General features: G+C 49.9%; 1 protein-coding gene across 1 annotated transcript in view; it reads right to left on the bottom strand.

Annotated features, from left to right (window-relative positions):
- The window catches only part of LOC114699154 (WD repeat-containing protein 49-like), a 48,924-nt gene that overhangs the window by 10,041 nt on the left and 12,105 nt on the right, over positions 1-26,778 (bottom strand). The window contains exons 4-16 of the mRNA XM_028878077.2: positions 21,997-22,099; positions 20,264-20,370; positions 20,102-20,181; positions 19,145-19,199; positions 18,040-18,085; positions 16,452-16,511; positions 12,524-12,674; positions 7,712-7,807; positions 6,175-6,233; positions 5,843-5,984; positions 4,875-4,914; positions 4,221-4,309; positions 2,794-2,987 (exon numbers count right to left, since the gene is read on the bottom strand). Of these exons, the coding sequence (XP_028733910.2) occupies positions 2,794-2,987; positions 4,221-4,309; positions 4,875-4,914; positions 5,843-5,984; positions 6,175-6,233; positions 7,712-7,807; positions 12,524-12,674; positions 16,452-16,511; positions 18,040-18,085; positions 19,145-19,199; positions 20,102-20,181; positions 20,264-20,370; positions 21,997-22,099 (1,222 nt within the window). The remainder of the gene's footprint in view (positions 1-2,793; positions 2,988-4,220; positions 4,310-4,874; positions 4,915-5,842; positions 5,985-6,174; positions 6,234-7,711; positions 7,808-12,523; positions 12,675-16,451; positions 16,512-18,039; positions 18,086-19,144; positions 19,200-20,101; positions 20,182-20,263; positions 20,371-21,996; positions 22,100-26,778) is intronic.

The following is a 26,778-nucleotide window of genomic DNA, read 5'->3' as shown; positions in this document are numbered from 1 at the left end:
ATAAGACGGTTGGTTACATCTACATTCTGTGAACATGGGCAGGTGGGCTTTTGGAGCTACGCCATGCATGCACTGATTTCATGACCACACGGCTCGCATGCACGTAATCACCAGGGAGTGAGTCATGGCACTTAAAAATGATAAGTGGTGCTGGTTACCATGCAGAAAGGTCATGAGGCACAAGTGACTACAAAAGCCAGTATCAGAACTTTGTTGGGGGTGTGTGGCCAAAAGGACCAGGCCTGGGAAAGGAACACATGCAGAGAGCAGAGAGAGAGAGAGGGGGGGGGCAGTGGGGGCAGGAGAGAACAGAGAGAGGGAGAGGAAGAGGAAGAGTCGGTGTCCAGCTTTCTAAGGCACAGGTGGGCTTACAGAGCTATACGTCACACACGCGCAAATTGCGTGACCATGCCTCACATGCGTAATCATGCAGCTCGCACTGATGATTTAAGATGCAAGACCCCTTGCTTAGCTCCTGAACTGCCCATGTGCGATCATACAGCTGGAATGGCAGCAGAATGCTAACAGTTCTGGCCTCTTGTTAATCACAGCGGATTCTTCCTCCCCAGATAACCAGAACCACAGATCCTCAACTCAAAATAGCAAATGGCCCTGCCAGAGTCTTTAAACTTCCCTCTGGAACTTCACAAGCCAGGTCTCCGTTGTCTCCACTGCTCTCAATATTCCTATCTTCCAAGCTCAACACTCAACGGATTTTATAGCCCAAAGTTCCAAAGTCCTTCCATAATCCTCCCCAAAACATGGTCAGGTCTGTCACAGAAATACCCCACTCCTGGTACCAACTTGTCTTAGTTAGGATTTCTATTGCTGTGATGAAACACCATGATCAAAAGGCAAGTTGGGGAGGGAAGGGGTTATTTGGCTTACACTTCCACATTGCTGTTCATCATCAAAGGAAGTCACAACAGGAACTCAAACAGAGCAGGAATCTGGAGGCAGAAGCTGATGCAGAGACCAGGGAGGGGTGCTGCTTACTGGCTTGCTCCTCATGCCTTGCTCAGCCTGTTTTCTTACAGATCCCAGGACCACCAACCCAAGGATGGCACCACCCACAATGGGCTGCCCCAGTCAATCACTAAATAAATGGCCTATGGCATCTTCTTAACCAAGGGTCCCTCCTTTCAGATGACGTTAGCTTGTGTCAAGTTCAAGCTGATATAAAATTAGCTAGGTGTGCTGTTTGGGAGGCTCAGGAGCTGCGGCCTTGTTGAAGGAAGGGTGTCACTGAGTGTTTCCAGACTGGCGCCATTTCTGGCGGACTCTCTCGGCTTGGGGCTTACAGAGCCTTGCAGCACTGCCCTCTCAGTGTCTGTCTTTAGGATGTGAGCGCTCAGCTTCTGCTCCCACTGTCATGCCACTTATTGCCTTGTCTCCCTGGTGTGATGGACCCTTCTCCCTCCAGAACCATAAGCCAAACCATCCCTTTGTTCTGTAAGTTGCCTTGGTCATGTGTTTTTATCACAGCGGTAGAAAAGTAAGTAATATAAACTTTTGACTGGTTTTCAAGGTATCTACTGTAGTCAGACCAATCAGAGTCATGTTTTCCTATACAAGATCAAGAGCACTCAGGAAGACGTGGTTCACCCTTGGAGAGTGAGCGCACTATGAATTATTCTGTCTCACTGAGCGTCCTTCGGCCTCCTTCCTCCATCCCTCTTCCTGCCTCCACCTTTCTCCTTCTTTGTCCTCCAGGACCCCACCCCACCCCTATCCCCCACCTCTGCCCTTGAACCTGAAGTTTGATTTCTCCCTAGTTCTGCCTCCAAACACAAGAACTGGCTGGGGCTTTGTCTTTTTTTTTTTCCCTGTTTCTCCTTTCTCTCTTCCCACTTCCACCTAAGCTTTTGTTTTCTAAATTGCCGGCCTATCAGAATTAATGAACACATTAGCATTCTCCATATTGAATGCTAGCTGAAATGACTATTTCTAAATCAGCCAACAGTGCCAGCCACGTTCTGAGTCTCCCCAGACTGCTGCTGTGGTATCCCTTGGTAGCCTTGAGAACAAGATCCGGAAAGCTGCTTCAGGTGAGGCAGAGGCTGTTCCTTGTGTGTGCTGGCCTGGATCCTTTGTTTCTATTTTGAACACCTCTGGGGCTCTAAGCAGGAGTCAGTGGCTGGGTTATCCTGGGGAATCTATTCTGTGAGGCTGCCGAGGACAAACGGAAGGCGCGATTCTGCTGGCAGAGCAGGTGTCCTGCTTTGAGTTGTGATGTAGCTGGCAAGCCATAGCTCACGAAATGACCTTCTTTTCAATTTATAAAAGGGCAAGCATTTCTTGGAAAGCCACATACTTCATGGGAGCTCTAAATCAAGGCTGCATCGACCAGGGCCCTCTCCAAATCTCTTGCTCCAATGTTAACGCTCATAGAGTTGAGCATTAAGCTGAGCACAGCTTCCTCTCGGTGATTAGGAGTCCCTGCTTTGAAATGTGTGCAGAATAAAGCATGGGCTGGATGTGCAGGATCTGCCCTTCTCAGATGTGACACTAGGTTGAACATGCTGCCTTGTCTCCTGTGCTCCAAGGCCAGGGACAGCTTTCTATAGGCAAAAGGAGGAAAGGGCTGGGAGATCCTCTCCTTCATCCCACAGATGGATCGCTTGTCCCCTGGTCCATATCAGTGCCATTGCCCAGGATGGGGGAGACATGCTCTCCTTCCCTGCTGCCTTGGTTCACCAGATCTATGCTTTGACTCTCTTAGCCTGTGTGTGCACCCCGCTGTTCAGCAGAGAACCCGTGAAGGAAACACAAATGGTTGGTTCAGGCACCAACCTCAAACAGTACCTTCTCCTCCATCACACTGCCCTGCTCCTGCCGTCCTCCCGAGCACCCAGCAGCAACATCTGTTTCCAGTGCTAGGTGGGTGGGCATGCTCCGAGGGTCTGTCAGAACCTCAAAGGGGACTCTTGGGTGACTCCAGGAGGCAGGGGTGAAAACATCCCAGGGGTGATTCTGCCCAAAGGTCCCTGAAGGAGTAAAGATAAATGAATAAATAGCATGCAAACGACAATGGGTAACCTGTCTTCCAACCAGAGCGGAGCTTACTACTAATGTGGGTAGATCTCCTCAAGACTGGCAAGGCCACGTCAGTCCAGCTAAGCTATACCCTGGTAGTTCCACAGGAAACAAATATAGGGCAACTAACCCTTGAAAGAGAATCCTAGAAAGACTCCAACCATGTAGGTGTGCAGGCTGCTCAACAATGTACTAAGAACTTGAAAGATAAATTCAGTCAGTCACAAATCTATTTCAAGAAACACAAGATATGGGTCAAGACAGTGTACTCAGATAGGCTACAGTCTCTCTAAGCAGTGGATTGGGCTATTCTTGGGACCATGGTCAATACATACCAGGCCCTTGTCCACCCTATAGCTGAATGTGTCTGCCTAGATATGATCCTTTATGATAAAACAGTTCCTTCCCTAAGTGACTACCTTCAGCCCACTGATTTCAATGAGTTCAAAGGCCTTTGATTTTTATTTTTCTAATTTTGGAGACAGGAAGCTGATGTTATGGTATAGACCAAATCACGCCACCCAAAAATGTGGACATTGAAGCCCTAACCCTCAAGGTGACTGCATTTGGAGACAGGGACCCTGGCGAGGTAATTAACTTTAAATGAGGTCATAAGACCTAATAACATTAGTGTTCTTGTCGGAGACAATAGAGAGCTGTCTCCATCATATGTGAATCAAGAGGCCAGTTCTCTGAAACCCAAGAAGATTCCTCACCAGAACCTGGCCATGTGGAGATCACCATCCTGGACTTCCAAGGTTCAGAACTGAGAAGAAATAATGAGCTATGATACTCTGTTTATATAACATACTAACATGCTTTAACACAGAGGACCTGTGATTCTGTGGAGCCACGGCACCTTTGGCCCTGAACTGAGGACCCTTATCTATGTAGGGGTATGTCTTACGGAGGCAGACCCTTATCTATGTAGGGGTATGTCTTACAGAGGCAGACCCTTAACTATGTAGGGGTATGTCTTACAGAGGGGCGGACCCTTATCTATGTAGGGGTGTGTCTTACAGAGTCGGACCCTTACCTATGTAGGGGTGTGTCTTACAGAGGCGGACCCTTACCTATGTAGGGGTGTGTCTTACAGAGGCGGACCCTTACCTATGTAGGGGTGTGTCTTACGGAGTCGGACCCTTATCTATGTAGGGGTGTGTCTTACGGAGTCGGACCCTTACCTATGTAGGCACCGTCTTTGCTCCATAGGCGCACAGAGCTGTCCAGGGAGGATGACAGTAAGATGCTATCTCCTTCAATCAGCTCCAGACTAGCAAAATCAAAGGGGAGAAGAGCTTTACCGAGGCTGCTCTGCAAGAAAGGGAGGGACATTGGATCCAACAGAACGGACTGGAGAAGCCAGGTTCATTTTTAAAAGCCATCCCCCCCCCCACCTCCTCTCACACTTCACAGCCTCCAAAGTCCCAAGTCCACTCCCAAGACATCAAGTGGGATGTATGGGAAACCACCTTGCAGGTGACAGGGTGAGTGGAAGAACAAGTGGTCAGAAAGATCCAGCAAGTTCCATCTCCCTCTCTCGGCATTGACTCCTTTTAAGCCTCGCATCGATCCAAACCTAGTAATCTCATAAACTTGCAGTAGAATACCAGGTCAATACAGGGAGAGCTACCCATGCACAAGAAAAACAAGGACTTGGAATCTCTCCCTTTGACCCCACGTGGACCACATTCATCTTGCTTCCTCAGGGGCAGAATAGAAATGCAATTTTCCTCCTTGACAAGCTCGAGGGGGGTTGGAGGGGACTGATTTGATCAAAAACTTGAACAATTATTTCCTTTATGGGTTACGGAGCCCTTCAAAGGGATGGTACTCACGATGTCACCATGCTGACATGAGCTCTCCAGGATGTCACTGCTAAGAAAAAATAAAGACATCTGAGTAGGATCCTACAGGAAAGAGTCCAGTGAGGATGTGTGCCCAGTTGGAAGGGGCACTGATGTGTTGTTGGTGGGTCTTTCTGCTTCAATTCCCTAAGTGAGCACCAAGCACCTACTATGTGCAAGACCTCCCCCGTACCATCTCTGAAAGTGTATGAAATAGGACCCGTGTAACATACTTACCCAACAATTTTCCTCAGTGATTATTTTTATTTTGTGTGCATACGTACATGGCGCGCTTGCATGTTTGCAAGTGTGTGGGTACAGATGTGTGTGTGTGCACACCTGTATACAGATGTAAAGACCCCAGGTGGATGTTGGCTGTCTTGCTCCGTTGCTCTTTACTCTATTTACCAAGGTGGGGTTCACTGATGAGTCTAATCTAGCTAGCCAGCTTGCCCTGGGGTCCTCAGTCTCTGACTCCTGAGTGCTGAGATTGCAGGCGGGCGGTGATGCTCACCATCCTCTCTTAGGAGAGAGGGGATATGTGGGTGTGTGCACCTGGCTTTTAAGAGGGTGTTGGAAATACAGACCGGGTCCTCGTGTAAGCATTCTCGCTCTCTCTGACAAATAGTGTGTTGTTGCACAACCTTGCAAGTAAACCTCTGTGCACACTTGTCCGTTCCTTTACCAAATCCCCAGAAGTAGAACCGCCATTGGCAGCACCAGACACAGGCTGTCCACGTGCCCCTCGACGGGCAATCGCCCGCTGTCCCGTGTTAGCTGATGCCCCCTGTCCTGCACCCTTGCTGACATCAAATGTTTGCAGGAAACTGTTGGCTGCTTTCCAAGAACTCTAAGAGTAATCCCTCCGCCCTGGGACAATTTAATTTTCCCACAAGACCATCACACTCAACCCAAAGCAATCTTATCTAGGGCTTGACATGGAGAACTTCACTGCGTACTGTTGGGAGCCTGCAGCTCTGGTCCCCGGAGGCCGTACTCCCGGATGTCACAGACATGCACAAAGCCTTGCTGGTCAGCCAGGTAGGCCAGGGTGTCCTCTGCTGTCACTGCAATGCTGCTCACTGGGGTTTTCCCTCTGGACTGAGACACACGGAGGGCAAGGATAATAAGAAGGGAAAAATGTCAGGAAGACCTCAAAGCGAAGAATCGGAACCCGGCCGACAATCCCGAGGTAGAGGCTAGTGTCAGGGAACAGACAAGCAATGATAACAACAACAACAACAACACAAACCCACAGCCAGGAAGTGACCCAGTTGTTCCCCCGACTTACCGGAGTGAAGTTCGCAAGGAGGCCAGCCCCACTGAAGAGCTTCCAGAAAGCGACGGAACCTAAGTAGGAGGGGAGCAGTCAGGCGTGGGCTGCCCAGCCAACCAAGGGTTCTTAGAGTGGACTGGGCAGACCCCGTTGTTGTGGAATATTTATTTAACCAGGCAAAGATGTGTTACGATACAGATGCGTTACATGCTGCCTTTGTTAGCCATGTAAAGATGTGTCGCCTTTGCGCTGATAAATTAACCTGGACCCAAAGAGGCAGGGTTAGCAACTGGTTGACAGGAGGTAGCAGGGAGGAACTTAGCGTGTTGTTGTTGTTGTTGTTGTTGTTGTTGTTGTTGTTGTTGTTGTCGGAGCAGTGTGGAAGGTTCCTGGACGCCAGCAGAGAGAGGAAGTTAGCCAGTTGCTAGTCTAAGTCTCTGCAGGTTTTCACCCTGGCCTTGGAATCTCAAGTTTTATTAGAATGGTAACAGGAGGTAAACGGCACCCCGTGGTCTCACACTGGCGGCAAATCTCTCTTCCTTATTTGCTTTATTTCCCTCAGTTAGAACTGTAAGGGCACATTGGGGAGGGGTTTTGGCACTGGTGACTCAGTGGGCTCCCCTCCGCTAATCAGGGTGGCCTTCTCGGCAGAGGAGGCTTCCATCTTCGGCTGTCAAGGACAGTACGTGCCATGCTGGGGATCAACGTGTTCCGGCTGGGTGAACGGGTGGGCATGTGTGTGCACCACTTTAATTAAGTACTGGTCAGAATGTACCTGGCCTAGTGACCTCAATTCTCGCCTGTGGTTTACCTGTGGGCTCAGGTAGCCAGGCTTTGTGAAGGAGGTGAGCATGCAGATCATCTTCTCTTGGGGTAGCTGTAGAGCCCCTGCCCTCCTCTTAGGAGAGAGGGGGCTGCGCTCCCACCAGGCAAAGCAGAAAAGGATGAGGATGATTCAAGAAGGAAGCAAAGACAGCTGAGCCTCTCCCGACCCCCCAAAAACAGCACCTGATGCCCAAGAGAACCACAGTGGGGGGCTGAGACAAGGAGGCAGAGGTGGCCTCCTCTCGCTGTGACAACCAAACGCCCTGGGGACCTCATATGTACAGCCTAGCCCTCTCCGTCTCCCGGCCACAGCCTTTACCTTGTAATTTTACTAAAAATCCCAGCGCGTTTGGGGGCTGCTTTGGGCAGACTTGTTACAGATGAAGCCTGAAGGGCCCATCCCTGGGTTAGCGTCACTAGCTAGCTGATGGGCCCTGCTGAGTCCTCACTGGCTTCTCCGTAGACTGCGCCAGCTCCACCGCGCACCCCAACACCCTGCCGGCTCTTCACTCTGTGACCTTTGGCCTTTCTCTTTGTTTCCTCTCGGGGGGTGGGGTGGGGATGGGGACGCTACCTGTGGCTGCCTACACCAACTTCCTTTGCATTGTGTTGGGGTGATCTGTTAGTAAAGCCAGTGACGAAGTAGCAGAGGAAGCCTGAGGTGGACGGTGCCACTCGGGCCTAGCTCACCCGACCTGGACCAGGGTCTTGGAAGTGGGAGGCTCACCTCCGGGCCCATTGCTGATGAGGGAGGCGCCTGCTGAGTCCAGCTTTGTTGCCCGAGTCTTTAGGAAGGCGAGTCTGGAAACACTTCCGTCTGGGCCTGGAAATGAAAGCAGCTCTTCCTTTGGCTTGTTTTCACAATCTCCCTGCCTTAACCCTCCCACCCCCACCCCTCCACCCCCTCCTCCGCCAACTCCATCACAGGTCCCCCCACCAAGTGTGTAAGTGTGTGAGTGTGTGTGTGTCTGTCTGTCTGTCTGTCTCCCCCCTCCTCTCTCTCTCTCTCTCTCTCTCTCTCTCTCTCTCTCTCTCTCTCTCTCTCCCTCCCTCTTCCCTCCCCTCATCTGTCTGTCTGTCTGTCTGTCTCTGTCTTTCGCTCACTTGCTTGCTCTTGCTTTCTCTCTCTGATACATATATTCGAGTCTCTTGCACATGGCAGCCCCGGCAGCATTTGGAAAGCAAACAGAGAAAGGGGCCCTCCTTGGCTAAAAACCCAGGCAGGGACAGAAGGACAATGGCTCCAGCAGCCTGTGGGCACCAACCCTCCCTCCCCCAACCCTAGGACTTCTAGAGAAAGAGAGTGGGAATACAGCCTGAGTTACAAGGACAGCCTGAGAGATCTGAGAAGCCCAGGCAGCGTAAACAGCCAAGCACCCTGGGGTGAGGGTGGGCATTAGCCCGGGGTGCTCAGACACTTCCCCAAAGCATCCCTGGCGGAACAACTTTGAGGACACAGTAGTTAAGCAGAGACCCTCACTGCACAGTGGCCGGCTGCTGTCAGAGGGAGATTCACAGGTAAGCAAATGGGAAGAAGATTTGTTCCTGACCTTAGGATTTCCATCCCTTCCTGCTTATTTTTCACCGACTTCTGAGCAAGTCTTACAGATACAGCCTCATCCTGAGTGTGGGACATGGGACAAGCACCAGAGACCCAGAACGAAACTAACAAATTCCCCAAGAAATGGACACTGTGGGTGCACACAGGAGCAGACAGAGTTCGGGAATGTGTCTCCAGCGGGCCGGGCCGTGTTGGCTCTGACTGTTGGAAGATGGCCTAGGCAGAGAAGACACCGTGGAGGAGACAAGCGCCACACCAGAACTCAACAGACACCACCAATTCCCAAATTCCTCACCCCAGGTCTACATCCCCAGAGCTCCCTCATCTGCCGAGGTCTGGAGCTCTGGATCGCTAGACCTCTGGTGTCCCTTAGTATGTGAAACTGAAATATTTGCCATTGAATGACAATCTTATGAACCTACCCAAGCCCCTGCCTCCAAGAGACACAAAGAATATTGTGGAAAGGAAGCCTGGGCAAAGCACAATCCTCCCATGACCTTCCCTGAGCCAGGAGGGGGTAGGGGGCTCCAGAGAAGAAATGGGAAGCTACATATAAATAAGGGGCAATATAAGGGGATTGGGAAGTGAGTGTTCTGGTAGACGCTCCACCTCAGTCCCCCTCCCCCCGTTTCTCTCCCCAGACTCTGCCTCATCTCAGAAAGCCCATCAAACATGGCTCCTCCCTAAGAGATGCTCAAGACCACTCCCACAGGGTATTTAAACTGCTCCCCAGAAAACAGATATGGTTTTTTCAGTCTCTCTTCCCTGTCTCCTCTCTTGGGGGTGGGGGTGGGGGCAGAAAATCATCTGCTTTTTATCCATTAAATCTGAGCTTTTTCTAATTCGGTTTGATTTGGTCTGATTTGGATTGCTGCAAATCAGTGGGTCCTTGGGAAGTCATGAAGGTAAAGTCCATTCTGCCCACATCCATCCCAGGGATGGTGGCAGAAGTACAGAGCATGGTTTGGAACACCCACCTCTTTCTTACCCATGTGAAGTCTGGGAAAGTGCCCCCCCCCCCACCCCAGCTGTGTCCATCTGTCACATCTGTCACATGGAGATGACCCTCTCCTTCACAGGGTAGATCACACAAGTCCCTTATATGACCTTGCTGTGAAGGCTGACGGGGTTAATGACCCCAAAGTATCTCTCTCAAAGCTACTCAACCCATGGCAACTGTTAACGAGAATTACCGGTTAACTCTCCTGTCAGGCTCCCCGTTAAGGAAAGCAGACAGACATCGCCTGTCTCTCAGGGTCAGTGTGAGCAGCAGATAAAATAAGCTTGTGGGAAACTGGCTGATGACAGAGCTAACTGATAAGTATTGATTGCTTCCCTACACAAAACTCCTTCATCTCAGATGGGAACAACTTTCCTAAACTTTGGCCTGGTTGGATTGCCCTGGTCTTTCTCACAATCAATTTTTTTTTTTTTGATGTGGAAGAGGAATTAACAATCCCCATTATGCAGAAGGATGGAGCTAAAACATTAGTGCATTAGCCCAATAATGACGTTATCTAGCCTAGCTTCGCATTGATGGCATAGCAAGCCTCTTCCCTGAGAGAAAACTGTAGTTTTCCATACATGATGGCATCCTCTGCACCAAACCCAGGGGAGAAAGCGCTTTGGTGTGACTGTGAAGAAGCCACCAGGCTACTCCTGAATGGAAGGGTATGCCATTCTGTGTGTGTGTGTTCGTGTGTGTGTGTGTGTGTATGACAGTGTGTGTGTGTGTGAGAGAGAGAGAGAGAGAGAGAGAGAGAGAGAATGAGTGTATGTGAGAGAGAATGAGTGTGTATGTGTGCTCGTGTGTGTGTGTGTGTGTGTGTGTGAGAGAGAGAGAGAGAGAGAATGAGTGTGTGAGAGAGAATGAGTGTGTGTGAGAGAGAATGAGTGTGTATGTGTGCTCGTGTGTGTGTGTGTGTGTGAGAGAGAAAGAGAGAGAATGAGTGTGTGAGAGAGAATGAGTGTGTGTGAGAGAGAATGAGTGTGTATGTGTGCTCGTGTGTGTGTGTGTGTGTGTGTGTGTGTGTGTGTGTGCGAGAATGTGTGTGAGTGTGTGAGAGAGTATGTGTATGTGTGAAAATTTTGCCTTGTGGAAGTGTTACTGCGGTGGTGGCTGGATTTGTATTTCTGTAAGAGAAGGAATTCTCCAAGAGAGACTGCTCACCGTTTACAGTCTTCACGGTAACTCGGGGCAGTAATTGTCACTGTGGACGGGCTGTTGCAGCAGAATTGCTTCCTGAATCATCAGCGTCACATCCTTGGCCAGTGACTTTAATTTCATTTTAATGGCAAAGAAAATTAACTTCTGGATCGCAATGAATGCCATCTCTTTCCTCCCAAATGATCAAAAAGAAAAAAACAACCCTCAAAAAGAACTGGGTAGATGGTCTCATGCATCACCACCGCCTGGCTGAGAATAATCTTTTTAAACACGTGGAGAAATGGGGATTAGGAGCTGACTTGGTGATGAGGCTGCAGGTAAGAATTCCCTTATGATGACTAGGTTGCCGGAGGCTTCAGCATCTCTAGGTGGCGCTCAAGCTGACCACGTGACTTTATCATTTTTTTTTTTTTTTTTAAACTCACTGTGTACCCACAGCTTGTCTCTGCATTTGGACCAGGAGCCCCCTGTAGATCCTATACCTCTGACTTCACTTCACTTCTCAGAGTGTTGTGCCTCTGGGAGCAGCTCATAAGTATTTTCTGACTGATGACTCAAAGATTTTTTTTTAATTGCTACTGAGTTATCAGATGCTTCAAGCGGGGATCTAATATTTGCTCGTGGTTCTCTAAGGATTTGTGGGTTGGATGTCAGGAAATGAAAGCCTTTCCTAATTCTATGCCCAAACAGCTAACTTCCCGCATCTCCTCCTCTCCTGTGGCTTCGTAGCAGACAACCGCTGCTTGGGAAGGACCAGCTGGGCTGTTAGGTGGAGAGGGTCAGGGAGAAAGCCTATTTGGCTCTGGGCTGTAGCCAGTTTCCCAGCCCTGCACACACCCAGCAGGAAAGCCGGTAGACGACCCGACGTGTGCCTTGTTCACCATGCATGATTGTTAAGAGGTTCGGGACTCAGGAGAGGGCTGTAACTGGGCTCAATCCACCACACTCAGTGCTGGACCAGGCACATGGCAGGTGCTCCTCATCATTGCTTTGATCACTACAGAAATGAATGAGGCCATGATCATTAGCAGACAGAGAGGACCCTGAAGAAATGGAACCAGGCTAAAAATGGTGGTGGCACACATGTTTAATCTGAGGCCAGTCTGGTCTACAGAGGCAGTTCCAGCCAGGGCTACACAGAGAAACACTGGAGAGAGAGAGAGAGAGAGAGAGAGAGAGGGAGAGAGAGAGAGAGAGAGAGAGAGAAGAAGGAGGAGGAGGAGGAGGAGGAGGAGGAGGAGGAGGAGGAGGAGGAAGAGAAATGATGAAATGGAGCCAGGCAAACAAATCCAGTGAGTTGGGGTGAAGTTTTGCAATTGAATACTCAAGCCATAAGGTCAGGTTGGGGATTGAGGTAGATCTGTTGTAGGTCATGGGCAACCAGAGGAGGCAGAGTGTGAGGACAGCATGGAAGCCTGAAAACTGGCAGATGGATGAGATGTTGAGGGGACAGTGTCTGGACTGGACCTGGGAACAGGCTTGCTAGCTGGGTGGGAGAAGCATTGTGTCAGGAAGAACAGTCACAGCAAAGCTGGAGGGCTCAGGGGAACATCCTTCCGGTTGGGAGCCGATAAACAAAGACCTCCAAGAGACTATGAGATGGACTTTGATGGACAGGCGTCCAGAGATGTGGGCTGGACTTTTGAACCCCTTAAGCTTTCTCCCTGCTTTGGGAGGGAAACAGGACACAGGGCCAATCCCTCCCAAGCAGGAAGTGGCCCAGGATGGAGACTCCTTCAGTTTGCCAAGTTCAAGCTGATGAGAAGTGTTCTGTGTGCAGAGGCTGCAGAGGCTGCCTGCCCCTTACCTACCTTCATCCATGGAGCTGGGAGGGTTCAGCTTGCAGTGCATGTGGCCTGAGATGACATTCCAAACTATTATCTCTCCGTCGTAACTGGAGGTGGCCAGAAGAAAAGGCGGGCACTGAGCCACGCAGAGGATGTCCTCTTTGTGCCCATGGTTCTAAGAAGGACAGACAGAGCCAAGAAATCAGATCCCAAGTCACATATGGCAACTTTAGGGGTAATTTGATCCCTAAAATTAGAGGCACATGAGTTCTCTGGGACCTCTACCTCATCATGTGAGACTCTCTTGTAGCATGAATCTTTTTTTTTTTTTTTTTTTTTTTTTTTTTTTGAGACAGGGTTTCTCTGTGTAGCTTTGCGCCTTTCCTGGAACTCACTTGGTAGTCCAGGCTGGCCTCGAACTCACAAAGATCCGCCTGCCTCTGCCTCCCGAGTGCTGGGATTAAAGGCGTGCGCCACCACCGCCCGGCCTGTAGCATGAATCTTAAAAGGTCTTATTAATAAAAACAAACCTGTCGGGCGGTGGTGGCGCACGCCTTTAATCCCAGCACTCGGGAGGCAGAGGCAGGCGGATCTCTGTGAGTTCGAGGCCAGCCTGGGCTACCAAGTGAGTCCCAGGAGAGGCGCAAAGCTACACAGAGAAACCCTGTCTCGAAAAACAAAACAAAAAAACAAAAAAAAAACAAAAAACAAAAAAAAAAACCCAAACCTGGAGCTGGGTAATGGGGTGAATGCTGGGAGATCAGAGAAGCAGCACAAACCACAGCCACCTCACCTCGCCAATTCCTCAGCTGATCCTGTTTCCTCAGATGGAAACTTCTGAGTCCTCATCCAAATGGATCTCAGCTGAATTGCTGCTCAAAAGCCTAAAAGCTTAACCAGCTCTAGTTCCTGGTCCTCACGCCTTATATACCTTTCTGCTTCCTGTCATTACTTCCTGGGATTAAAGGCATGTGTCACCATGCCTGGCTGTTTCCAGTGTGACATTGAACTCATAGAGATCAAGATGGATCTCTGCCTTCGGAATGCTAGGATTAAAGGTGTGTGTGTGTGTGTGTGTGTGTGTGTGTGTGTGTGTGTGTGTGTGCGTGCCACCATTTTCTGGCCTCTGTGTCTATCTGGTGGCTGTTCTGTTCTCTGACTCCAGGTAAGTTTATTACGGTGCGCAATATTTTGGGGAACACAATGCCACCACACTCTCTCTGTATTCCAATCACTGTGCTGCCATGTTTCCCTGTTTGGTCCTCACCTCTAGGGCCCCGACTTCCTGAGGGAAGCAGTATGTCCTTACTTCACCCTCTACCAGCAGGTTGTTCACAAGGTATCCTCAGTGGGCCAAGAGAACCAAGCCACGGGCTAAGGAGGTCTGCTTTCCCACCAGCCAGAAACCCACATGCCAGAGTAGAGTAGCCCCCAGGGATCCCACCTGCGCTCCCCTGAGGTGTAACTGTCAGCGGGAATTGAAGCTGTGTGCTTCTCTCGAAAGGAGGCGGTTGGCACAGGTGCCTCTGCTGGAGGTGAGAACCCCAAACTGGTGGGTGGAGACCAGTGCTGCAGAGCTCAAGGGCTCCTGGCCACGAGCGGTTTGCATTTCTCAAGGTGAGCACTTACTATGTGACGGCAACTTGGTGTCACTCAGACGTATTAAAATATCCTTCTATCCTAGTCCTCATGAGCCTGCCACAGGGTGTCCCTTGAGGATGTGGCTTGATCGCCTAGGAGGCTCTGTCTGCTTGAACACGGATTATCATGTGAGTCTTGGGAAAGAGAAAGCTGATGGCGCTCCCATGATCCTCTACTGCCAGATTCCCACTCCTACCCCACTCTTCCTCAATGTGTGTTGAGCACTTGGGTCTGGGCTTTTCCCTGTCCTACCCCAACCATGGAACAAAGCTTTCTCTTCTATTCTTAGGCTGCGTGTTTGTGTCAAAACCCTAGCCCGAGGTGATGGTATTTAGAGAGGTTATTGGCTTCAGATGAGCTCATGAGGATGTGGTCCCCATGTTGGGATGAGTGTCCACATAAGAAGTGGAAGAGGCACACAGCTCTCTCTGTTGTGTGAGGGCACAGCAAAGAGATGCCGACAGCTGTCTATCCATAAGCCAGAAAGGGAGCCCTCCCAGAACCTGACCATGCTGGTGCCCCACCTCAGGACCGGACCCAGGGAAATCACTTTCTGCTGTTTAATCTTTGTACTGCGCACACTCTGTTCAGGCAGCTCATTGGCACATTTTCCCTCCCACTTGTAATGAGTCAGCCAGTCCGATGCTCCACAGTCCTTCCCGACAACACATTTCTATGCTTCCACGCCATGCTCAGGCGTCTCCTCTTGGTCCTCATGAAGATTATCTTTCCTTTCTGAAAAAACCCTCGTAATATTCCAGTCTCCCAGGTACGGCTATAGCAGAGCCAGGAGCTCTCGAATCGCGATCACTTATTACTTATCATCGTTTCATTTCTTAGGTTCCATGCTTCCTAGCTCCTCCGTTGCTTGCCTGTCTGGGAGCATCTCAAGAATCCTATTTGTCTTTTCTATGCCTACTAAGTGCATGAGTAGGCCAGTACTCGATAAATATGTGTCCATGATGGAGGGCTAAATACATACGCACTTCACTGAGCCAGGTGTGATATCCAAAGGCCATGGCTCCCCTGGGACCCTTGCATATCACTTTATTACTCCCTTTGATGCTCTCTGAACTGCAGGCTCGCTGAAGACAAGGCTGTGACAGAGCTTGCTCATCATTGCAACTCCCACAAACAACACCGGTCCCCAAGAGGCACTCAATGGATGCTGAATGAATGAAAACATGATCACTGGGCAGTTATTATAAACTGGGCACTGGATAAGGTTTTTCAGACCGCAGCGGAGGACAGATAAGGACTGGCTTAGTTCCATGGATGTACTGGTTAGTTTTATGTCAATTTGACACAAGATAGAGCCATGAGAAGAGGAAGCTTCAATTGAAAAAAGAAATGCCTCTACAAGTTCAGGCTGTCGGCAAGCTTGTGGGACATTTTCTTCATTAGTGATTGATGGGGGAGGGTCCAGCCCTCTGTGGGTGGCATCCTCCCTGGGCTGGTGGTCCTGGGTTCTATAAGAAAGCAGGCTGAGCAAGCCATGGGGAGCAAGCCAGTAAGCAGCCTCCTTACATGGCCTCTGCATCAGCTCCTGCCTCCAGATTCCTGCCTTGTGTGAATTCCTGTCCTGACTTCCTTCAGTGATAAATGGGGATGTGTAAGCATAAGACAAATAAACCCTTTCCCCCCCCACCCCAAGTTTCTTTGGTCATAGCATTTCATCACAGCAATAATGACCCTAACTGAGTCTGTATTCTAGTGATATATGCCCTTGGGAATATTTGTAGGGCATACATAAGGTAGGTGGGGCAGTGGCAGACAGTTGGGCAGGGTGGCCTTGTTTTCTGTATGTCTGTCTTATTGCTCTGGCACCCAGACAGTTTTGAAGGAAGTCATCGGTCCCTGGGAAGCTGGAGAGAGCTGGGAACATTCTGATCCCTAACAAGCATTGCAAGCTGTTCCCAGCTCTGGGCCTCTAACCAGCCACAGAGCGTCAGGAATGCCATGACACCACGAATACAATTCGGCTTACCAAGAAGCAGCAGGAAATGAACGCCCACACCTCCCCACCTGAGCTTCCTGCACATGGGGACTCCCCAGCCTCTTGGAGAGCAGCTTGGAACCTTGTCCTCTGGCCTTGCCCCACAACTTGAGAACTGGGGCCATCACCTTTCCCAGAGAGGAGGCAGTGCACCTTAGTGCACCTTGTCCTACAGGGGCAGGAACCTTGCCATACATAGCAGAGGCTTCTGGGAAACTGAGCATGTGTGGCAGGCTAGCCCCTTGAGTGAAGGAGATCTTCACTGTGTGCTATTGTATGTGTGCACTGAGGGCCAGGTAGTGGGCTGGGGCTCACCAGGTCATCCTGCCAGCGGGGTTGAGGCGTCCAGAAATGATGAAAATCACGAGGTATGTCCTGTATCCAAAGCCAAACAAGACACATTGTGTGAGCCATACAATGAACTGCCAACACACTCACAACTTCAGAGAGAAGGTGTTGGCACATTTCATAACCCTACCCCTCACCCCGCCACGGATGCAAATTTCTGAAATGTCAAAGCAAATTCCCCAAGTGCCAGTGGGAAGAAAAAGCAATCCACTCCTGACGTCTGGGTGATTGCATTCCAGCAAATCATATGCCAACTGACAAGCTCTTCTTGGATCCACTGCATAACTTTGCCTTCATAATAAGACCCAGAGCCGTTTCATGGGCTAAACCCAAAGCCATCAGCCTCGAAAGCTGTAATACCAAAGGACAAATTCAGTGCTGAAACTTCCCAGGTATTCATCTCTCAAATCACTCTCAGGATGCGAGGCTTAGGCTGTGAAATATAGTGAACTTTCAAATGAATAAGGAGACCGGACAGAGTTTAAATGCATTCGGAAATCCAGAACCGCCTAGCATAGCAAGCAGGCTAATAAAATGTCACAGGTAGATTTAAAACTTAGTTTGGGGGCAGTACTTTAAACTTCGGTCTCTTAAGCCTCTCCATAAAGAGGGATTTTGTGTCTGTAGAAATGCCTATGGGGGAACTTTCATTTCCTCTTCTTGGTTGAAGAGGCTCTAGGATGCATTAAAAACAGGCCCGGCGGAAGGAAGAAGTAAAAACCAGCCTTCCCCTAAGACCCCTGTCTTTGCAAGCAGGCTGGAGAACCCCTGGGGCTGGGGAGGAGGAGCCGAGGAGGAGATGTGGGTGGGGAAGCAGGAGAAAGTGTGAGTCATGGGTGGAACTCAAGACCTGTGCAGGTACCCGGACAGCTTTCTAGCTAGAACATCCTCTCAGGGAGAACACTGGGAAGACACTGGGGGTGGGGGAGGGGAGGGGGGAGGGGAGAGGAGGGGAGGGAGGGGTGGGGGAAGGATGGGGAGGGGATCTTTCAAAAGAAATGAAGGGAGGAAAGGATAAGGAGAAATAAAGCGGGAATCCTGTGTGTGTCACAAAAGCATGCTCAAATCCACTCTTTTTTTTTTTGGGGGGGGTGTTCTAAGACAGGGTTTCTCTGTAGCTTTGGAGCCTGTCCTGGACTAGCTCTGTAGACCAGGCTGGCCTCGAACTCACAGAGATCCACCTGCCTCTGCCTCCCGAGTGCTCGGATTACAGGCATGCGCTTATCTACTCTTAAAGGAGAGGCAGGGCGCTGGAGGGGCGGCTCAGAGGTTATGAGTGTTAAGAGCACTCACTGGCTGCTCTTCCAGAGGGCCTGAGGTCGGTTCTCAGCACCCAAGCCAGGCAACTCACAACTGTCTCTAACTCCAGCTCTGGGGAGCCAATGCCTCTGGCCTCTGTGGACACCTGCACTCACATGCATATATCCACATATGGACACACCCACACATAATTAAAAATAAAAAAAAAAAACACACTGAAAAATGAGAGGGAGGGAGGACGGTCAACCCGAGAGGAGGGCTTTTGAAATGTCTTCATTTGTTGCATTTTACTTACAAAATATACATTTATTCTTCTGTCCCATCCAACAGCTATGACACACCTAAGACAAGAACAAATGCTACATTTTAACACTTCAACTTCTGTTTGTTTGCTTTTATATAGAATTAACTTGGTGGTTTAACTCTGCCCTATCTACAAGATCAATGAAAAGATAGGAGCTTTTTCCAGTGCTTATGGAGAACAATGGGAAATGTAATTTGATAAATCAGGGTCGGTTGTTAAGCATCAGGACTCAGAAACAGGCCATCCCGTAATTTCTGAGGTCTACAGACTGCCTGTGAGTAGCTGCGTTTCTGGGAATGACTTGATCTTTAGAGCATGTCTGACATGACCCCTGACCCCAGGCAAGGCTAGTCACAGACATGGCCCAAGGATTGTCTCACTGTCTTAGTGTTCAGGAAGGAATTACTGTGTTTTTATTCTTTGATTTATGGTGGTTGAAGTTATTTGCTCCACTCTCTGATTTGTTACTTTGAATTTTAAAAAATTTCATTACTTCTATTATTGTTTATTTTAGGAATATGGGGTGTTATGCCTGCATCTACGTATGTACACCACATGTATCTCTGGTGCCCATGGAGCCCAGAACTGGGTCCTCGGCAAGAACAGTCTGTGCTCTTAACTGCTGAGCCTCTGGGCTCACACAGCGGCCACCACACCCTGCCCATCACTCAGTGGTCCTCACAGTGAAGAGCACTGAGCGTCCTTGCAGAGGACCCAGTTTTGGTTCTCAGCACTGCTGTCAGGTGGGTCCCAACTGTCCGCAGCTCCAGTTCCAGGGCATCTGTCTTATGCCCTCTGACTTCCACGGACACCTGCACACACGAGGTACATATAAACTCATGCAGGCATGCATACACATGCATGATAAATAAGTCTTTAAAAAAAAGAAAAAAAGAGGTGGGTCTTCTTTGGAGGAAGTGGGCCACTGGGGTTTGCCTTGTGTCTGGCTTTTTTTCTCTTCTGAGTTGTCCTGATAGGAGTATTTTTTTTTCACAGTAATGAAAAACTAACTAACACAACTAATTTTTTTTCCCCAACTAGGATAGGGAAAAAATTTTCCATTTAAATATAACTCAGTGTTATATATGAAACTCACCTGTTTTGATTCACCTCCATGTAGGTACAATCACAGACCTCACTTCGGTTTTCATCTAGAAATACATTATCATCTTAGTCAAACATTTTTCTGGATTAACTCTTGCTTGATTCAGCTTTCGTACACTGTCCTCATCTGCCCAGTGACCAGAAGAGACTCTTTGCCATCTACTTTCTGGTTTTCAGCACAGGGTCAAGTGTCTCCTGATCATTAGAGCGCCATTCACTTGTGGCCACCCTTCCGTCCGATTCTGCCCCTGATCGCCTACAGAAGAGGTTCTCCTGATCCGACCTAATTGCACCTGACACTGGGTGAGTGACTAGGCAGATGGTCATGTGGAGGTCAAAGCAGATTCAGGAATGGGGCTCGTCAATTTAGTTTCACTTCTTTCACCTTGGCTTTATTTATTCCTCTTTAATACTTGAAGAATGTGCATCTTATGTGCTCTATTAGCATTTTACAGGCCAGAATCAGGGATTTTTTTTTTTTTTTTTTTAAAAAAACCAAGAATAGGCCGGGCGTTGGTGGCGCACGCCTTTAATCCCAGCACTCGGGAGGCAGAGCCAGGTGGATCGCTGTGAGTTCGAGGCCAGCCTGGGCTACCAAGTGAGCTCCAGGAAAGGCGCAAAGCTACACAGAGAAACCCTGTCTCGAAAAACCAAAAAAAAAAAAAAAAAACAAAAAACAAACAAACAAACAAAAAACCAAGAATAGACATAGCATATGAATGAATGAGTAGCCTTGGGCTGGTTTAGGAAATATGTAAGAGACTGGCGTTTAATTTCTGTGATTGTGTCCCCATGAAATGCAAGCTCAGAAACGTTAAAGAACGTGGAATAGAGAGAAGGGGATGTGGAGATGTCCCACACGTTGTAGGCTCTGTCTCACTGGGTCAATGCCCTGTCGTGCATCAGTGCGTCACGGGGAGCATCGCTGGAGTCGCCCACCCTCACTTGCCGTGCCGAAGCGTGTGGAGACAGTGTCCGCTGTTGTAGCTCCATATCTTCAGGCAGCCGTCTCTGCCCCCAGTCACGAGCCTAGGAAACAGATTGTCCCGCCAGGCTGACATGACCCAGGCCACCCTGCTGAAAGGTTCATGACGCTAGAGGAAGGGTGTACCTTCTTCCGCTGGAGTCAAAGGTCAGGCAGGTGACACCGGCATTGCCATGAGTCCCAATAAATTCAGACACCTGTCTTCCTGTCTCAAAGTCCCACACTTTCACTACCTGTATAAAAAGTTGAAGGAAAGATGGCTTAGAGACAATGGCTATCAAATCAAAGGAAATTTGCATTTAGAGGTCTGGGGACATAAATATTAAAGAGGACAGTTTAGAGGAGCTGGAGAGACGGCTCAGAGGATGAGGGATTCAGCTCCCAGCACCCACATGGCAGCTCACGACCATCTCTAGCTCCAGTTCCCGGGGATCCAGCGCCCTCTTCTGGCCTCTGCAGATAGTACACAGTACATACTGGTGCATAGACATACATGCAGGCAAAACACCCAAACACAACAAATAAAAATAAATAAATGTTTACCTAGAAAGTGTCTGTACTTCCACACAAGTGGCTTACTTGAGTGTATTCATTTGATAGCACAGCCATAGTAAATTGCCATGACTATATCACTTCAACAACGGCAATGCTTGGTTTCACAGTCTGGAGGGTCAATGTCCAGAGTCAAGGTGTTGGTGGGTGTTATAGAGTTAACTGTCAACTTGACACAATCTGGACTCACCAGGGCAGGGAGTCTCAGTGAGGGACTGTCTAGATTAGGCTGGCCCTTAAGCTTGGGTTAACTGAGGTAGGAATGCCTGTCCTGAATGTGAGAGGCACAGTTTTTAGCATTAGTCCTGAACCAAGTGAAGAGCTAGACTCATGCTTCTGAACTGTGGATGCGATATGACCTAGGCTCACACTTCTGGACTGTGAATGTGATATGACCTAGACTCACACTTCTGGACCGTGGATGTGATGTGACCTAGGCTCACACTTCTGGACTGTGGATATAATGTAACCTAGGCTCACACTTCTGGACTGTGGATGTGATGTGACCTAGGCTCACACTTCTGGATTGTGGATGTAGTGTGATCTGAGTTCACACTTCTGGGCTGTGGATGCAGTGTGATCTGAGTTCACACTTCCGGACTGTGGATGCAGCTTCTGCTGCAATGACTTCCTGGCAGCAATGGGCTGTAACTTGGAATGTTAACTTAAAATAAACCCCCTGTCCCTGACGTTGCATTTGTCAGGGTGTTTTATTTAAGCCACTAGAAAAGAAACCGTGACAGCGGCGTTCATTTCCTGCCCCTTCTAAACTTCCAGTCTTAAGAACGTCAGCATGGTTGTTCTTGCAGTTAGTCTCTCTCAGGCCCGTCCTTCGAGCAGGCTTTGAATGAGAGCCCTCCTCCCGGGGGTCCAATGTCCTCTCTCTCGATGGCTGAAGTCAGTCCCCACTGCAGCGGGGGTTCATTTGAGGTAGGCTTAGAGCCTGCTCTCAAAGTCCTCTGAGCAGACAGTGGATTAGAGTTTCAACCAATTCTTGAGAAGTATTTGCTTTACAACATACAAGACAATCACAAGGATATAGTACTCTCAGGATGGATGTTCCTTCCTAACAACTCCTGCTGGGAGCCACTGGGGAGACAGCAGCCTCTTCCACTTGATTCTAAGCAAAGACTGTCCAAACAATACAGGATCATTAACAGAGCAGAACTGAATGTTCATCCCTCTGTTGACTCCCAGGAACAGAATGTCAGCAGCACACACAGCTCAGCTTTAATGGGAAGATGGGGGGCGGGGGCAGGCTACCTCACAAACATGTCGTTGCTAAGATATCAGGAATGGGTACTTACGGATGCTTCGCAGCAGCTGACCACATGCCTGAAGGCTGGGTTGTACCTGCAGCAGACCACGGGCTCTTGGTGGGAACGCACTAGGTGGGGTTCTGGGTCAGATCTTGTTCATGAAAAACAGAGACAACGGACAGCTGAGGCGATGACAGGCCAGGGACACCTGGAGGGGACTGTTGCTTCGTTACACAGTGGCCAGCAGGAGGGGCTGGGGCTCAAATGATGGGTCTAGAAACCTGGGGAAACGGCCTGACTGCTCAAATCCCCACTCTCTAGCCTGCAGGATAGGGGTCGTAACGCCTGCTCTAAAGCATGGGAACAGGGTGTGCTGGCTGGTTTTTATGTCAGCGAGACACAGGCTAGAGTCATCACAGAGGAAGGAGCCTCAACTGAGAAGTTGCCTCCATAAGATCCGGCTGGAGGCAAGCCTGTTGGGCATTTTCTTAATCAGTGATCGATGGGGGAGGGCCCCACCCATTGTGGGTGGTGCCGTCCCTGGGCAAGTGGTCCTGGGTTCTATAAGAAAGCAGGCTGAGCAAGTCATGAAGAACAAGCCAGTAAGCAGCACCCTTCCATGGCCTCTGCATCAGCTCCTGCCTGCAGGTTCCTGCTCTGTGTGAGTTCCTGTCCTGACTTCCTTCAGTGATGAACAGTGAGGTGGAAGTGTGAGCCAGATAAACCCTTTCCTCCCCAGACTGCTCTGGTCATGGTGTTTCATCACAGCAATAATAACCCTGACTGGGAGAGATAGGGCATCTTCTTAGAGCGGCACATGTATGATAAGGCACGGTCAGAACACCTGTGACTGACACATGATGAGTTATAATGACTGCGAAAGAAGAAAACGGAGAGCATGCACTTCCGACTGATTGATTGATTGATTGATTGATTGATTGATTGAGACTGGTTCTCCTGTATCGTAGGCTGTCCTCAAACTCAAGATCCCTCTGACTCTCTCCTGAACAATAATAGGATCATAGGTGTGTGCCAATACAAGGGGCTATGTAGGAGGAGTGGGATTTGATGACTTTCAGAATCTAGAGTGCTGAGAATTTAGATTTTTCTCCCAAACAAACAAACAAATTAGCACACTATGAACCCTTGTGCCCGGAAAGTGACACTTCTCAATTGCCACAGGGACGAGGCCAAGCAGGTTCCAGCCGGCCCTGTGCTGACTCCGTGGGTACCCAGGTGTGAAGGGCACAGCAGAGCAAACAGAGCCTGGTTCCATACGCTGCCTCCGGGAGGCCGGCACTGCACAGCAGCTCAAGCTCCCGTGATTTCCAAAAGAAATCAGTCACGTGGGCTGTTTGTTCTGCACGGTTCTGCCATGCAGACCGAACAGCAGTTTGACTGGCAGAGGCTGCCCCTTTGAGCAGGCTGTTTTGGCTGGGCCAATCATTTAGCAGGGGCTCGGTTTGAGTTTTCTGAGCCATCCTCGCAGGCCACATGGCTTCACCGAGGTCAGGAAGGGAGCGGGTGGCCAAGGCCAAGGCCGCATGTGGTGCCGTGAAATGTGCTTGCTTTTCCATGAAGTTAATTTAAAAAAAGGTTTAATTGTGTGTACGTGCGTATCTGTGTGTGGGCTTATGCACATGAGTACAGATGCCTGTAGGGGCCAGAGGTATCAGGTCCTCTAGGACTAGAGTGACAAGCAGTTGTGAACCACCGGATGTGGGTACTAGAAACTGAGCTTGAGTCCTTTGTAAGAGCAGTGCATCCTCTTGGCCACTGGGCCGTTTCCAGCCCCTTGAAATTTACTCTTTTTTGTTTTTGTTTGATTGGTTTTTTTTGTTTGTTTGTTTGTTTGAGACATGGTTTCTCTGTGTAGTTTTGGTGCCTGTCCTGGATCTCACTCTATAGACCAGGCTGACCTCGAACTCACAGAGATCCGCCTGACTCTGCCTCCCTAGTGCTGGGATTAAAGGCGTGCGCCACAGCCTTTGAAATTAACTCTTAACATGCAGTTTGGTCTTTGGGTACAACAAATGGATTAAGAGCCCCAACTCCCAACTCTCCCAACTCCCTGCCTATGTTCACAAATCAAGAGGAAATATGGGGAGGGTAAAGGTCTTGATTGGGGGCACAGGAAGCCAGTCACCATTGTGAGACAGTTTCCAAAATACACAGGCTATGGCAGTCACTGTACAGATTTTCTGCATCCTTGTCTGGGGCCGCGTATTCTGGCTTTGGAGTCTCAGAACTGCTGAACACTGGTCAAAACAAAACAGAACTGTGGTGGGGAAGAGGGATGTATGCTGTGAAGCCAGGAGGAGTAACCGGGGATTAAGTGGCCCCTGTGGGCCTGGAGAGAGGTTCAAAGCACTGGCTGTCCTTCCAGAGGACCTGGGTTTGATCCCCAGCATCCACATAAAATTAACAAATAGAAGAAGAGCGGGCCACACTTGAACTAGGCTGGCTGTCATGAGGTCCATGCTTTCGGGTTACCGAGAGCCTTGCAGCTCTCAAAGCATATGCCAAGCACCCCACTACTCGTGGTGGCACCCCACCACTCATGCTGGCAGGGCAGGGGGCAACTCCTTTCCCACAGAAGGGCGTGGCCTGTTCCATAGCCTCTGGGCCTCTTAGGGCATGGAGGATGCTTCCTTGTGGGCTGTGGGAATGGGTATCAGGGAGTTCATTTCCTCTTGTCTGAGGCTTTGTTTTAAATTAATTAACTACTAATTAATTAAATGTGTATGCGTGTTTTGGCTGCATGTATGTATGTATGTATGTATGTACACCACACAGGCGCCTCATGTTTGCAGACGTCAGAAGAAGATCCCCTGGAACTGGAGTTATAGATGGCTGTCAGTCACCATGTAGGTGCTGGAAACTTAACCCAGGTCCTCTGCAAGAGCAGCCGGTGCTCTGAACTCTTGAACCATCTCTCCAGCCCCTTGGTTTGTTTGTTTTTTTATACAAAATATTTTGGTTCCCCTGGCCCAGCTCCCCCCCAGCTCTTCCCCACCGTCTCCCACCTCCTCCCATCTCCTCTCCACCTCCTCCCCATCTCCTCCCCATCTCCTCCCCATCTCCTCCCACCTCCTCCTACCTCCTCCCACCTCCTCCCCATCTCCTCCCCACCTCCTCCCCACCTCCTCCCCACCTCCTCCCACCTCCTCCCCATCTCCTCCCCACCTCCTCCCCACCTCCTCCCCACCTCCTCTCCACCTCCTCCCACCTCCTCCCACCTCCTCCCCACCTCCTCTCCACCTCCTCCCACCTCCTCCCACCTCCTCCCTACCTCCTCCCCACCTCCTCTCCACCTCCTCCCACCTCCTCCCACCTCCTCCCTACCTCCTCCCCCACCTCCTCCCCACCTCCTCCCCATCTCTCCTCCCCATCTCCTCCCACCTCCTCCCACCTCCTCCCCCACCTCCTCCCCACCTCCTCCCCCACCTCCTCCCACCTCCACCTCCTCCCCTACCTCCTCCCCATCTCCTCTCCACCTCCTCCCCATCTCCTCCCCACCTCCTCCCCATCTCCTCTCCACCTCCTCTCCACCTCCTCCCACCTCCTCCCACCTCCTCCCACCTCCTCCCACCTCCCCACCCACCCAAATCCACATCCTTTCCAACTCTCTCATTAGAAAACAAACAGGCATCTAAAAAAATAAACAAACAAATTTGAATGGGACAAAACTAAAATCAAACTTGAGTAGGACAAAGCAAGCAAACAAACAGAAAAACAGAGAGCCACAAAGACAAAGCACAAAAAACACATACGTATGTAGACACAGAAATCCCCTAAAGACACAAAACGTTCCGTGAGTTGGAACCCATCTCCGACCCTGCTCGGTGGCCAGGAAACTGAGACTAGGGACCTGGGGGGAAATTACCACTGTCCTGCTAAAGGACCATAGCAACAGAATGTCTCCTAAACATGCTGCAATGCTCATAGATCAGAAGCTTGTTCCTGCAGCAGACGGGAGTCAGTGCAGGGGCCACAGCTGGACCGTGTGCAGAGAGTGAGAGGCCTTGGATCACCCCTCAGTGGGAAGTCTCCATCAAACCCCTCCCCTCACAGCTCAAGGAACCCCGTGGAAGAGGAGGCAGAAAGAGTGTAAGAGCCAGAGAGGATGGAGAACACCCAGGAAACACGGCCTTCTAAGCACATCAGGACTGACGCACACGTGAACTCACAGACGGGGTAGCATGCACAGGACCTGCACAGATCTGGGCCTGACAGGATCCCAGTGCTGAGGGTGGAGGTGGACACAAGCCCACATCCCTAACCCAGAAGCTCTCTCCTATTGACAACCTAGTTTTCTCTAAGGGAGTTTCACTTGGTATATGAACCACTCTTAGGGCTGGGCGGGCCCCATCCACGGCCAGCAAAAGATGGCCGACACAAAACCCACTCAATGGCATCTGCGGAGGTTCTTTGTCTCATAATGCTTTGTCTGGGCATTTTTCTTTTCTTTCTTTCTTCCTACCCTACAGGCCTTTTGCTTATATTTTATAGTTTCCAATTTTTTTGTTGTTGTTGTTGTTTCTAGGGGATTTCTGTGTGAGTCAACTTGTGTGTCTCAACGTCTATATGCATTTCCTGTGCTTTTTTCTTGTTTTGTTTTTTAATGCACAGCTCCCTCTCCCCTTCGATTCATTTCAGCAGGGGGTGGGTGCCCAGAGAAGCCAGAAGCCTGCCCTCCCCCAGAGGTAGGATGTCTCTCTTTTGCTCCTGGCTCCCATGCACCCTGGCGATCCCTTCCCAGCTCCTGGCTCCCTAATTACTCATCTACAAAGGTTTGGACTAGATGACCCCTGTACACCGGATGCTACT

Source organism: Peromyscus leucopus, chromosome 23, assembly GCF_004664715.2.
Source record: "Peromyscus leucopus breed LL Stock chromosome 23, UCI_PerLeu_2.1, whole genome shotgun sequence".
Lineage (NCBI taxonomy): Eukaryota > Metazoa > Chordata > Mammalia > Rodentia > Cricetidae > Peromyscus > Peromyscus leucopus.
Note: the sequence above shows the minus strand (reverse complement) of the source record. Positions and strands in the feature narration are given on the sequence as shown.